This window comes from Squalius cephalus (assembly GCF_949319135.1).
Source record: "Squalius cephalus genome assembly, chromosome: 5".
Taxonomy (NCBI): domain Eukaryota; kingdom Metazoa; phylum Chordata; class Actinopteri; order Cypriniformes; family Leuciscidae; genus Squalius; species Squalius cephalus.
The window spans coordinates 29,626,915-29,641,585 of record NC_137126.1 but is presented as its reverse complement, the minus strand read 5'-3'; the positions used below and the strand labels follow the sequence as shown (position 1 = coordinate 29,641,585).

The 14,671-nt window shown below is 37.9% G+C and overlaps 2 protein-coding genes across 3 annotated transcripts; one reads left to right on the top strand and one right to left on the bottom strand.

Moving 5' to 3' along the window:
• Positions 1-1,894: 1,894 nt before the first annotated feature.
• ankra2 (ankyrin repeat, family A (RFXANK-like), 2) lies at positions 1,895-7,254 on the top strand. Its single transcript, XM_079871247.1, has 9 exons — positions 1,895-2,139; positions 2,756-3,135; positions 3,233-3,391; positions 3,670-3,735; positions 5,225-5,322; positions 5,569-5,694; positions 5,985-6,051; positions 6,168-6,248; positions 6,407-7,254. The coding sequence occupies exons 2-9, from the start codon at positions 2,883-2,885 to the stop codon at positions 6,460-6,462; spliced, it is 906 nt and encodes a 301-aa protein (XP_079727373.1). The 5' UTR covers positions 1,895-2,139; positions 2,756-2,882; the 3' UTR covers positions 6,463-7,254.
• Positions 7,165-12,055, bottom strand: btf3 (basic transcription factor 3). Of its 2 annotated transcripts, none has more exons than XM_079871249.1 (6): positions 11,960-12,055; positions 11,113-11,181; positions 10,891-11,004; positions 10,597-10,798; positions 9,099-9,155; positions 7,165-7,541 (listed from the first exon to the last, which is right to left on the bottom strand). In XM_079871249.1, the coding sequence occupies exons 2-6, from the start codon at positions 11,179-11,181 to the stop codon at positions 7,495-7,497; spliced, it is 489 nt and encodes a 162-aa protein (XP_079727375.1). In that variant the 5' UTR covers positions 11,960-12,055; the 3' UTR covers positions 7,165-7,494. The 2 variants fall into 2 exon arrangements, with proteins under 2 accessions (XP_079727375.1, XP_079727374.1); XM_079871248.1 differs by having other exon boundaries at positions 11,897-12,011.
• Positions 12,056-14,671: the final 2,616 nt, after the last annotated feature.

Sequence of the window (14,671 nt, the reverse complement as noted above, 5' to 3'; positions counted from 1 at the left end):
CTGCTGAATTAAGATCCCTCAGATCAGCAATCCCAGAAAAGCTCAAGGAGAGCTCAAAGTTCAAGGAGAGCCAGTGAAAGTGTTACATTATCTTAAAGCTTAGGCTAAGATAGTCCATTACAATGTAAAATAATAATAATAATAATAATCAGCCTAGCAATAACACGAACACGTCCACAGTTGTTACAGTTATTTTTAATGGTATGGGATCTGGGTAAGCATAATATACACTACCAAAGAGGGGCGCTTTTCAATTCAATTCTCCAATTATGCACAGAAACATTAAACATTAGATCTAGGATGATAAAAGACAGAAAAATAGAAAGAGCATTTTATTCAATAAAAAAAATGTATTTACTTTCTACAAAGTACTTTGACGAAGAACAGTGATTATTAGACTTAAAAAGCATTTTCAGTCGCCGTGTATGGCTAAAGATTTAGGGTTATCCATAGAGGGGTCTATCTGTACAAACAGGGCACTAGAGAGCAAGTGAGAACACAAAAGTGAATGGGGCTTTTGACAGAACTTTGACAGGTCTGAGTATATCCCATCTAATCAGTTTGGCATTGTGCAACCAGACGGAAAAACTACAGCCTTGTAAATGCACGATTGCAGAGTCAGTCAATAGCGGAATAGGAAATCATGAAAAACTATAAAAAAGCACTGGATAGTGAGGATAAAACAATGGAGTTCATTTGTTTTCTTGATGCATGACAAATAATAAAAACACTGCAAAGCATTTCTGAATAAATAAAACATGCATCTCACAAAAAATAAATGTTTTCCAATCACAACTTCCATCAAGCAGTGACATCCCTTATACTACAGTGAGAAATGCAGCTGCCTGTTCAAATTGCACTGAACATTTCAACTGTACCCAAGCAGAGAATGGAAATGTTATTATGGATATTCAGTGGTTTGCAGTGGGCCAGACTCTAGTCTACTTTGTTTCCTTTTCACTCAGTTGTTTGGACCAGATTTTACATAAATATTTAGGCATCGCTCCACTCGGTTCTGAGAAAGGCTTTGATAGAGGATTACATATGCAGTGACCACTAATTCCAAAATTACACAAATAGTTTGTAATAAACAAATGAAAAGAGCTCATGAGGACACATACTCAAAAACATCACCGAAGATGTCATGCAAGCTTTGCTTGACTTCAAACAAACACATTGCTATATGTTAGCACATTAATTTAATTCAAACAAACAAATAAATAAAATATCTGTATAAACAGAAAATAAGTAAATTATAGAGCCTATTCTTGTCATAACAGTGAATAAGCTTTATGTTTTGGAAGTAGGACAATTTTGTTACAGTAACTGCAGTAGGTGTTTCCTAAGCTTTCTAAGAAGGTCACATTGGAAACTTTTTTTCATACTACTTTTCAAATGTATTTTACTTATAGATTATATTATAACAGCTACTTTGGGTTATGCAAGTCAAATAATTGTAATTTACAATGCAATGATTGCTATAGGTAAAACTAATCTTGATTTTTGGTTGTAAGTCTTTATAAGTGTTGCTCATATGTCACATGCAACTTCTGTGAGCTCAAAAATGTAGGAGTGTATTATATTGATGACATAATCACAGCTCTTTTCTGACTTGTCAAACTGACAGTGTTAGTATTAGGTATAATATTAGGTAGTCCTCGTACTATTATGCTATTATTAGGCTAAGATAGGGGTGAAATGAAATGAAAATTAAATATTGTAAATCAGTTGAGGAAACTTAGTGACAAATATGGTTACCATATGGGACCATGGGTAAGGTACAATGTTATTACAAATTATTATTCTCTGCATTTCAACATCCACATGTCGATGAACACACTGGCTGAATCCGAAATCGCCTCCACGTTAGTGCTGTCCGAAACCATTACTGAGTGCACTCATTCAACATTGCAAGTGTACAACCGATGGACGCTCAACGGCTGTCCGAATTCACTGACTCCTATCCATTCACTCCTTCAAGTGAACATTATTAGTGGACTAACGTATGGAATAGTGAGGGTTTAAGGGGCGATTTCGGATTCAGCCTGACTCCACCCTCTCAGCTTTTGAAAAAACTTTATTTACAATCAACCTCAAGAACAACCCGTCATTTCGAAACACACGATATTAATAAACTCGGTAGGTATTTATGATTACATAATGTAATATAAACTAAGGTTTACTTTTACGATAAAATGTTCCATAACCGTGTACAGTCGTTGTATTTATTGCTGAAATAATACGACAGTAGCCGTAGCCCGTTAATCTTGCATTAGAAATCAAGCTATGCTGCACAATGAACTAACCCGGTGTGCTCTCTCGTTTCCCGTCTGTATTTTAACTGATAAAATGTACACCCTGGAATTAAGAGGTATTTGTACAGTAAAGGTTTCACTTCCTTTTTACTGGTTAACAGAGTATTTATGCAAAGGTAACGTTAGTTAGCTGGTTGGCTAACCTTGTTTTGTTCACACTGACATTTAGCACGCTCATTTGTCGGGCATGTATTTTTGTCCAGGATCAAACGTGCACGGCTAAAATTCCACAATGAAATCTGTTATTATAATACCATCATAATAACCTTGATGATTCATCAGTTGTGGGTTTATAGTATTGCTGTTATGAACTCAAACTGTGGCACTGATGTCACCAACACGGTAGCCTTTGCGGTTACGTTTACAATGTTGCCATACGACTTACAGTTGATCGTTCACATATTTCCATTAATGTAAATATCTCTGTCTAAATATCCCAGGTACAAAAGCTTTATTCTGTATGGGAGGCAGACATCATCCCCCAACCATAAGGGTTTGATTCTATTTATGGAACAAGCTCAAGATCATTTGTAGCTTCTGTGGAATATAACAGATCCTGTGTGGACAATGGCATCGGAGGAGATGGAAGGTTTGTGCCCATTACCAGAGGTGACGGGCATCAAAGTCGAGCCATCAGTCAGCATTGGCTCAGTGGAGGATGCCAACTCGCAGAACGCCATGGGGATAAAGTTTATATTACCCAATCGCTTTGACATGAACGTATGCTCACGCTTCGTGAAGTCGCTGAACGAGGAAGACAGTAAAAACATCCAGGACCAGGTGAACTCTGATCTGGAGGTGGCCTCTGTGTTATTTAAAGGTAAAGCAAATGAATGGAGGAAAATCACCACCTTTTTGGTGAATATCATTGTCAGAGAAGTCTTTAAGATGTTGTGTTTCTGTTTCTCTCTCTACAGCGGAATGTAATATCCAAACATCTCCCTCACCTGGTATTCAGGTTAGGCATGTGTACACGCCATCGACCACCAAACACTTCTCTCCCATTAAGCAGTCCACTACACTCACCAACAAACACCGTGGGAACGAGGTCTCATCCACACCGTTGCTTGTTCACTGTAAGTCTTCTCATTTCATTTGGCAAAACTATCCACTGATATTTGTCAATCTACTCCGGTGTTGTCCAATCCTGCTTCAGGAATGCCACTGTCCCGCAGAGTTTAGCTCCAACCCCAATAAACACCCCTGAACCGAGGCAATCAAGGTCTTCAGGATTACTAAAACCTTTCAGGCCAGGTATATTGGGACAAGATGGAGCTAAACTCTGCAGGACGTTGGCCCTCCAGCTAAAACCATGACTATAACTTCATGTTCACCTTTTTCCCCTCTTTTCTAGCACTGTCTATACATCAGTTGGCGGCACAAGGAGAGATGGTGTTTCTTGCAAGTCGAATAGAACAAGGCAAGTTTGTAAAATTGATGTGAAGCAAAAGTGCAGTTTGGTCTTAAATACTGTTCAAACGTTTGTAAGTTTTTGAAAGTTGAAAGTTTATTATGCTCACCAAGACTGCGTTTATTTGATTGTTTCTATTTTAATATATTTTAACATGTAATTTATTCCTGTGATGGCAAAGCTGAATTTTCAGCATCAACTCCAGTCTTCAGTGTCACATGATTCTTCAGAACATTGCTTATTATTAATGTTGAATCAAGTTGTGCTGCTTAATATTTTTGTAGAAACTGATATTTTTTTTCATTATAAATGTCTTTACTGTCACTTTAATTTAATTCAATGTGTCCTTGCTGAATAAATGTATTAATGAATGAATATATATACTGTGTGTACACACATATATATATATACAGGTGCTGGTCATAAAATTAGAATATCATCAAAAAGTTGATTTATTTCAGTAATTCCGTTAAAAAAGTGAAACTTGTATATTATATAGACTCATTGCATGCAAAGTGAGATATCTCAAGCCTTTATTTGTTATAATTTTGATGATTATGGCTTACAGCTTGTGAAAACCACAAAATCAAAATCTCAGAAAATTAGAATATTACATGAAATCACACAGTAATTACACAGTGATACCATGGTCATTGAACCAGGTTTTGGTTCTTTTTGGCAGTGCGGGCAGGTGCAAATCCTGCTGGAAAATGAAGGAAGCATGAAGTGCTCTGAAAATGTCCTGGTAGACGGCTGCGTTGACTCTGGATTTAATAAAGCACAGTGGACCAAAGTCCTCTTTTCTGATGAGAGCAAATTTTGCATCTCATTTGGAAACCAAGGTCCCAGAGTCTGGAGGAAGAATGGGGAGGCACACAATCCAAGATGCTTGAAGTCCAGTGTGAAGTTTCCACAGTCTGTGTTGGTTTGGGGAGCCATGTCATCGGCTGGTGTTGGTCCACTGCGCTGTCCACTCAACGCAGCCGTCTACCAGGACATTTTCAGAGCACTTCATGCTTCCTTCAGCAGACAAGCTTTATGGAGATGCTGACTTCATTTTCCAGCAGGATTTGCACCGGCCCACACTGCCAAAATAACCAAAACCTGGTTCAATGACCATGGTATCACTGTGTAATTACTGTGTGATTTCATGTAATATTCTAATTTTCTGAGATTTTGATTTTGTGGTTTTCACAAGCTGTAAGCCATAATCATCAAAATTATAACAAATAAAGGCTTGAGATATCTCACTTTGCATGCAATGAGTCTATATAATATACAAGTTTCACTTTTTTAACGGAATTACTGAAATAAATCAACTTTTTGATGATATTCTAATTTTATGACCAGCACCTGTATATATATATATATATATATACACACACACACTGACCCCAAACTTGAAAAGTGGTGTAATTATTATCTCTTAGGTCAATTATGTCTAAACTTGAGATAAATGAGGAGCTGACAATTATCTTCCTTTTTCTCTTTAAATTAGAGTCTGTGATAAACCTGCAGGATGAGGAAGGATTCACCCCACTGATGTGGGCAGCAGCTCATGGACAGATTGCTGTGGTGGAGTTCCTGTTACAGAGTGTGAGTGCAAAATACTGTACACTTCCACTATATCAGTTCTTCAAAGCTATCTTTAACTGATCACTGAGATCAAATAGTCCAAATATACCTACACAAAGCAGTTTGTTATTCTTTCTACTTTCAGCCCTCTGTCATTCTTTTGAAATTTTAGCTAAAAGCCTCAGTGGGTTGGAGCCGCCTGGGACACAAAGCAGAAGTCAAATTGAATGGCTAAATTTTTAGATACTCACAATCCTTTGCTTTCAGGGTGCAGATCCTCATCTCTTGGCCAAAGGGAGAGAGAGTGCACTGTCATTGGCCTGCAGTAAAGGGTACACAGATATTGTCAGAATGCTTATTGACTGTGGAGTTGACGTCAATGAGTACGATTGGGTAAGTGGACACATGATTTCTGAAGACATCTAATAATATAAGTTCTGTAAATTAAAATCGTGTCGGTGACTGTAGTGCAGTATAGTACTTTGCTAAATATGCTGGTAGTTTAACAGTAATGTAAATGGGTTTGTTGGGTGGGGGTTAAATAGTGAGATAAATAGTCGAATAGTTTTTCCTAGTATTGTTATATGGTGTGAATATACTTCTTGCTATGAGGTGTAGAAGTCAGAATCAATGTTCAAGCAAAAAAATGATCTGCACTTAAAGCAGTGTTTATGCATTTTCAGAATGGTGGTGCTCCGTTACTCTATGCAGTGCATGGTAATCATGTTCGCTGTGTGGAAATCCTCTTAGGTAAAAGGCTTACTTTGAATTCAGTTCATTTCACTCCAATGCATTCCAGTGTTTCGTTTTTTTCAAAGGTTTGGTTCACTGTAATGTAATGGATATGACTTCTGATCACTGAACAGAGAGTGGAGCTGACCCAACCATGGAGTCGGACTCTGGGTTCAACGCTATGGACATGGCTGTGGCGATGGGCCATAGAAATGGTAACACTAACAAGATTCCCATCAGTGTTAAATAATACCATAAAGCTTAGCTTTCTTAAAATATGAATATCTGATGAAGCTGAGATCATTAACCTTATGTTTTGTGTTGGTCTTACTGTCTCAACATTAATATAATTGTAATTCTTCATGTTTCCCAGTCCAACAGGTCTTGGAGGCTCATCTTCTGAAGCTACTGCAAGGTATCAAAGAATAACCATGGCATGGACAAGACAAATTGGAGTGAATATTTAAGTGTCACGAGTGTTCAATATCTGCCAACTGATGAAGTGAACTGTCATTTTTGAATCCACCATTGAATGAACAAAATAAATGTACTGATCCATAAACACATGACAATTGCTGACATCAGTAATAGATTTTTGAATTTAATATATTATACAGTATATATATGTATATGTGTGTTTGTGTTTAGTCAATGTGATGTGTGTTTTAGGCAAATGATCTTTGCCGGTTTGCTATGTGTACTTGAAAACGAAGCAGTTTCACATTAAACTTGACTGGTATTAAGAATGGTTCATAAAATGAAGAATCTAAATCGGGTAATTTGGAATCAACGGAGAGCAAAACAGATTTACAGCAACAGTTTACAGTGAGAGATGTCCAAGTACTAATTCAACTGTCACTTTTTGCTGTTGCTCCCAGAAAGAATGTGTTCAGGTTTACTCTTTGGATTGCCCTCTTTTTATGGCAAATTTTGTTCTACAAAACTGTAAATAAACTTTTACTTGTACTAAAGGATGTATCTGATTGATGTCTGAAAAACTATTATTTAAAAAGTGCACTGCATTTCTAACATAAGTTTTTGTAATGTTTTTTTGTACCAATCCCTAAAGAATCGTAATTGTTTGTTAACAGCATGGAGTGTCCTCATCCCCAATTAAACGCAACAACAGTGTTTAATAATCTTTTTGTCAATAGCAAATGTTTATTTCCAGATGTTGATTCAGACAAGCTCCAAATGAGTGAGCCTCAGTAACAGGGAAGGTGGAGGCAAAGATGCCTCTTGGACCGCACAAGCAAACACACATGCCAGTAAAACTGTGCATGAACTTGTGTGGTTCAATCAATCTCACACTCTCAGCATGGACACATGAGGGCCACAGCAGTGCACGAAAAAGATATAGTAGATTCAGGGATGCAATACATTTATAAAAGAATAGGGGAAAAAAGTCCCACAAGTCTCCGCTGAGACCAGAGATCTCACACGCCTTTCCTTCCCATGATGTTAATTTGCCTCATTCTTTGAAGCCTCATCGAAATTCTCCACAAGATCTGCAAAGAGAAAAAAATGTGGATTCAGTAAAACAATATAATCTCTACATGTAGGCAACTCAAAGGGGTTACAAAGACTTAAATTATTTACAACGCTCCCGTGTGCATTTGCGTAAGCGCTCGGTGAAGAGCGCCATTGATGTATATTTACATGTTTTTGAAGCGCTGATCATTATAACCAATCACAGACATATTTGATAAGCGCATGAGCACAATGGGCAATCAGGTGTTTATGATTCCGCTCACAGAGTCACATTTTTTAAATTTCAGTACCAACTTCGCACCGAAATCTTGTTTGGAACAACATGAGGGTGAGTAATTAATGACAGAACTTTCATTTTTGGGTTAACTAACCCTTTACCATTTGTAGGTAATACAGGATTTATGAAGAAACATTTAATCAATGTGAGATTGATGACAAAGGGGCTGTTTACACAACACCATTTTCAACTAAAAACTTCTGCATTTTGGCCATTCGTGGAATATGGCCATTTTTGAAAACTTATTGTCTTTGTATAAAAAAAACACAAGTTTGTGAAAATGCATGATGCGCATGCATATGACATGTTCATTCTATAGGTGCATAGCTTTTCTTTACAACTACTGGCCTGGAATGCATTATACAGCGATTTTAAACTTTTTTTTTTTTTTTTACAAAAAAATGCAATGGAAAAACTTTTCTATTTTTAGTACATCGTTGTCATGTAAACGTACCCTTAAATCTCATCTTTATGAAAAGCTGTCCGAGTGTTTATAGACGTGATCTGAAAGAGCAATTTCTGTGCTTTTCTTTCACTTGAGTGAGCCCACGTGTGCAAGTCATTTCCATAGAGAGCATAAACGAGCACCGGGAGACTGAAAAGTCCACAGCTGTAAAAATGAAACCGCAGAGGATCAAAGCAGGTTGCCTTTTAGGAGATGAAATCTGATAAATGGAATATAAACTTTTCTGCTCCAGGGCATCAGAAAGGGAATCACTAACAGAAGGCTGGACTTTGTTTTCAGAGGGGACAGAAAAGGTTGAATCTCTGTAATGGGCACAATGGCACAAGCTGTTAACCCTTTTTGTCATCGCACGGGTGAGCTAATTTTGCAGTGTCGGAGATGTAATCATACTGTACATGTGCAAGACTTGAGTTACTAACTGGAGTTTGCTCAGGAAGGAGAACTGGGGAATTGTAATGGCAACCGTATGTGTTTGCCCCCCTCTCTTTAAAAAGAAAAGCAAACCGAGCTTTCAGTGCTCATAAACAATAGAGGAGATTTTAAACACTTGTATATGTTGACAATGTAACAGCCTAGACAACCTGCTGAAACCCTCCTTTTTTGGACATTTCCACAACACAAGCAACTATGCTTTGCTTACATTACCACACGCACAGAAACCCATATGGTAATGATTGTGAAGCTCAAACTAGGAGGCATTTAAAATACACAAGGAATAATAAAAAACGTACAAAAACAAAAAAACAATCTTATGGTTAATGCGCATTGCAATTTAAAGATATGGTTAAAGCGGATTAGGGAGGGGGGAAAGTTTCAGGGCAACATACTGACCTGGAACTTCGTCATCATCTTCCTCTCCACCAGCTACCGGTGCCTTTCCATCACCAGCTGGAAAAAATTAGGAGAAAAATGTAAAATGTCCAAACATTCACCATTTTAAACAACACACTGTTAGTTGGAGATTGGAGCATTTACAGTGATCGTTTATAATACTGTCAAAAGAGATCTTTCCATAATAGCATGGCTAAACATGCATCTGATATGGGATGCTTCAGCTCAGATTAACCATAAGCCCCAACAAGATATTACTTCTAATAATGAACAGAATTAAAAGCCTTCAGACATACATTAGAACGAACGAGAGCGAGAGCGAGAGCGAGAGAGAGAGAGAGCGAGAGAAAAATCATCCAATTTTGCATTTCCAAGATAAATATGTATTTTAGTCTTCCTTCAGACCAAGGTTTTCCAAACTGGGGTTTGACAGTTAATTCAAAATATTTAAATTAAAATACAAAAAAAACCTGACCGTGATTTGACCATTAAATGGATAGTTCACCCAAAAATGAAAATTCTGTCATCACTTGCCCTCATGTCGTTCCCAACTCTTAAGACTTTTGTTCATCTTCAAAGCACAGATGAAGATATTTCAATGAATCTGAGAGATTTATTTCTCCCCATTGACAGCTACGAAACTACCACTTTGAGGCTTCAAATTGCTTTATGTGATGAACAGATTGAATTTAGGCTTTTATTCACATATAAAAGTTCTTCAATGCACACTTAAGGTAAACGGAAGCTCAAGCATGCTTAATTCTCGCATTTAATTCTCGGTTTTTGTTCTCGCACGTCAAGCAAGTACTGTTGAGCTTCTGTTAATGATCAATATTTAAGAGAATAAAAGGCCTAAATTCAATCTATGCATCAAAGCAATTGAGTCTCTTCAGAAAATTTAGACAAAACCACTCAATTCATAAGGATTAGTTTTACTATTTCTTTATGAACTTTTTGAAGCATCAAATTTGTAGTTGCGTAAACGGTCAATAATCTGTCAGATTTCCTTAAAATGTCTTCATTTGTTTTGAAAATGAACAGAAGTCTTACGGATTTGGAATGACATGAGGGCAAGTAAATGATGACCATTCTTTCACTTTTAGGTGAACTATCCCTTTAACCATCAAAGAACTGATAATAGTGACCCTGCTAAATTGAAATGTTAGCTTAAAATCTTTAGGGGTACTTCAAAGAAATGTTTAGGTCAAATGGGTTCAGCTGACAAAAGTTTTGGTATTCCAGCTTGAGACAGACACTCACTCAGTCTATGCATATATAACCAACTAAAAGTCTATTTTAAAGTGTAGCCTACTCTCTAGGAACAGACCAGCAGCAATGACACACCCCTCCCCCAAAAATACGCTTACACCTGTTTGCAACACACACTACTTTGTGGGTTTAGTTAGTTCTTGTTTCTTTAATGAAAGAAACAAAGAAATGTGACACACTGCCTCTGTCTGACTCGTGCGATCTGACCCATTTTGAGAACAGAACACACCTTGTTTGGGCAGGGCCTCTGCGAGTCTGCGCAGACTGGTCAGGCTGTCAGCGCCCAACTGGTTGAGGATAGAGGGCAGCATCTCTGTCAGCTGCTTGGTCTCGGCGTGGCCTGTGATGGTGAAGGTATTGGCTGCCAGTGAGGCCTGCACTTTGGGATTGTTGAAGTGGATCACCGTGCCCTGGTTTGTAAACATGTTCACCTGCAAAACAACAGCATGAAAATTGAAAGACCAAAATAGAAAGACTTTTAATTCGTAAATGTAAACTTGTATTTAGTTGAGCCAATCCTTACCTCCTCAATGCCAGAGATGTTATTTACTCCCAATTTCTTCAGGGAGAACTGGAGCTTTTTGTCATCGGCAGTAGCCGTTCTGTGGACCACCTTCTTCTTTCTGCGAGCGGTGCCCTATCAAAACGGCATCAATATGTGAGGAACTACTCCTATTTAGCCTGATATTTATGAAGTAAATATACATTACCAAGGTTTTAATGTTTGTTTGTTATCAGCCCTTACCTTTCCACCAATGCGGACTTGTGCCTGCAACTTGGCTAATTTCTCCTGGTTCATTATCGTTTCTTTCATCTGAAAGACAGAAGGATGTCAATGATAGTGTGGAGAACGGGATGAAGTTACAACACGAATATGTTTCGGGGTGCGGTCTGAATGACAAATTCAGCAGACAAACTTATCTTTAGCCTACAAAACTTCAACACACACACATGCACAGCCATTCATAAAACGACCAAATTAAGTCTTTAATCATTTTCAAACACACTTAAATCAGAAAACGACTATTTTCTTTTAGGAGCAGCGGACAGTTAGGAGCAAAAGATCGAAGCTTGCTGTCAAGGCCTGTTGAGAAAGAGCGACCGCTTAACTAAAGCAGCAAAAGTCATGTGGTTGTTACACCGCAAAATAACACTTCCAGACCGACAATGCTATTCAACTCTTCAAAGTTTGCAACACAAAACTCTGATTAAACAGATGTTAGTAGTCCACAAAGAAAAATGTTAGCCAATTTATTACACGAAAACGATGAAGAAAAAGTCGTAAATAAAAACGCTATATTAGCATTCTGTCTGTAAATATAAATGTAAAACGCATTAGATCAATCTGTCGCGTGCGAAGACTCGTGGAGTTTGTTTGTAGTGCGCTAGCAGCAGTGCTATTTTCACGCGCTCTCAGGCCCGGGTCTCCCCCGGCAGGGCCGAGTCTCACCCGAACCAATTCAGCCATCTTTCCGCGGGTGATTCTTACAAAACAGCAGCCGCTTTTGGTTAATGAGGTACTTATTTACCTTGAGCCTCGGAACCAGGAGTGGTTGTGCAGGAAATAGAGTATTTTAGAGCTCCTCACTGACCTGCACGCTAGCAGCAAACACACGCGGAGAGCAAGATGGAAGCGAGAGAGGAAGACGGAAGTGACGACAGGGCTGAAATGCGACGCAGTGGGCTGGATCCAGAAACCAGCCTGCCTGCCTGCAGCCCTGCACAACTCTGGGCCAAGAATAGAATCGGCCAGCATTGTCGGGTCTCTTTTGTGCGATATTGGTGTAATGTTATAAGATAAAAGATAAAAGTGAGTTTAAATTACACACTATCAACCAGAAATTATGTCGTCCCAATCTGTTCTGTACTTGAACACTTGTTATTGAAGTCCTGCCCTCAAGTATGGTGGGCTGCAAGTTTAATAACTTTGTTGAGTTATATATGATGACTTTGTCTCAGATCCATATACAATCTCAAATGAATATGCATTTTTATAACCATTAATAACATCTGTTAGTAGCCTATGTGTTTAAAATTGTAGGCTACTGCTAGGAAACCGTATATTAAAGAGTATTACAGCTATGAAACAATATTAAGCCTACACCATTTGTAGGCCGAGAAAAATTGTGTATTCTGCTGCATATAACAAATGATAAAAAAAAATATGAAAAAGAGCTGAATAAAGAAATGTAGCCTATGAAAATGTGACTTTATATCAGAATAAATAATCACATTGCATGAAATTATGAAGTCTGGATTTGCCCATGTCAGAAATCCTCAGAAAGTAGGCTAAATTACGAGTGTTAGGTTATATGAGCTAGAATCGCTGAGCTGTTAGCTTTCTGAGCTGGCAGACAAGCCAGAAACCTAACTAAATGCATAATAATAATAATAATAATAATAAAAAGCTTCTTTTTTTGTTAGCTCTCGCACCATTTTTGATATCCTGCCAATGTATAGGCTAATCGAAATTTCCATAAAATATTTTTTTTTTCTTCTTCCAGAAAATACTAAACTATAAAAGTAACTAAGCGTTCCACAGTGCAGCGGAATAGCCTATTTCAAAATAAATGATTTTCCACTTTTAGGCGACTCGAAATATTAGAACACGCAACAGGAAAAAGACTCCATGTGATTGGTATAGTCGGCTACTGTGTCATATAGGACTCCTTGCAGCTGAATTTTTCAGGCACTTCTGAAACGCACACGTTTAATGTTTTACGCCGTGCATGTGAAATTAATTGTAGAGCACGTGCGAATCTCTGCAGATGTTTTAGTTGTTACAATTCTGATTACCGGTGCATTCACGGGACTTGTCACCCAGAGCAGCCGTGGCAGGGAAGTGCTTTCATGGGCAGCCTACCCTGTGGCACGGAAAGCGTCACCCCTGCGGGACTTTAGAAACACTTTAGATGTGGTTTAACCACACACACAAGCCCTGACCCGTCTCACGGCGCCCCGGTTCTCAAAACTCGATTTCATTCACTCGCACGCGCAGAATAATTAAGCCACAGCCAATAGGAACATCACTGCCAGTTATTGTGATGTCCTGATGATCTGGATTGTGCGTGTTAGCCTACGCACAATCCAGATCATCAGGACATCACCGTCTTCCCCCCCAAAAAAATGGCCTGTAGCAATAGCCTACTATCCAACCAGTAAGTGTTCATTTTTAAATAATGACTACTAGCCTATAGGCTACCTATTTAAATAACTATCCTAGATTTATTTTTTAAACCAAGTTAATTTAAACAATTTATTCTTTACCAGTGTTCATAACTGCATTGGCCTACTAGTTTTAGGATTAATAGGCTAATGTCCTGCTGAAAGTTTATTTAGCCGCACAGCACGCGCTTTCTGACCAATCTTCAGAATTTAAAGTGTGCTTCTTTTAAATCGTGCCGCAACGATGAAACAGCTAAGGTTGGTAGTTAAAATGTATTCCACTGCCAAAATTGTTTCTGATCAGTTTCTGATGTAAACAAACAGCATATATCATTTCGTTTTGGTTTCACTAAATAGTTTAAGCAGCTTATGATTGCATTTTGACTTGACGATTTTCTGTAGGCTAATAATTCCTCCTCATTTTGCAGCACGAATCACGTTTAGCTAACTGTGTGAATTAAATATATTAGCTATAGCTACAACCATGATTATGGTCCCTACAGCCTACCTTTTTTCCACAAGTCAAATAGCAAAAACCAAGTAAAAAATGAACCAGCGCTATTAGCTTATAAAGACTGATTTAAAAAGACTTAGGCCTAATTAGCCCAAAGATTAAGTTAAACTAATTAACGACTAAATTAAAGTTTTGATTATGAAAATGTTTTTAATACTGAACATAGCCTATATTTAAATATAAATATGACTGAGTTATGAAACGAATTAACATTAAATGAATTTCAATTGATTCCATCAATTAGCCTAATTGCTTGCAAAATAACACAATTTTTGAAAGTTTTTGTAAAATAATAATCCCGTGGAACCAAAACAGAATAGCTTAGCTAAAATTGAGATAAACCTGGAAAGAAGGGTTAATGGCTATACAGTGTGATCTGAACTGCCGCGAGATGGCACTCTCACAGCCCTTAATAACTGCTGGCTGAAGTAAATATATGTTAATACACAAGCCTGACCACATGAGTTACCATAAAACGGCCATCAAACCGGACCAGATGTTTTTGCAATCATACAAAAATACCCCTTATACCCACTGCATCCTCCAGAACCAACATGAAACTGTAATAAAGAAGGAAAAGATAATTCATTTTGAGGAGTTTGAAAATACCTTTTTTTTTATGTCG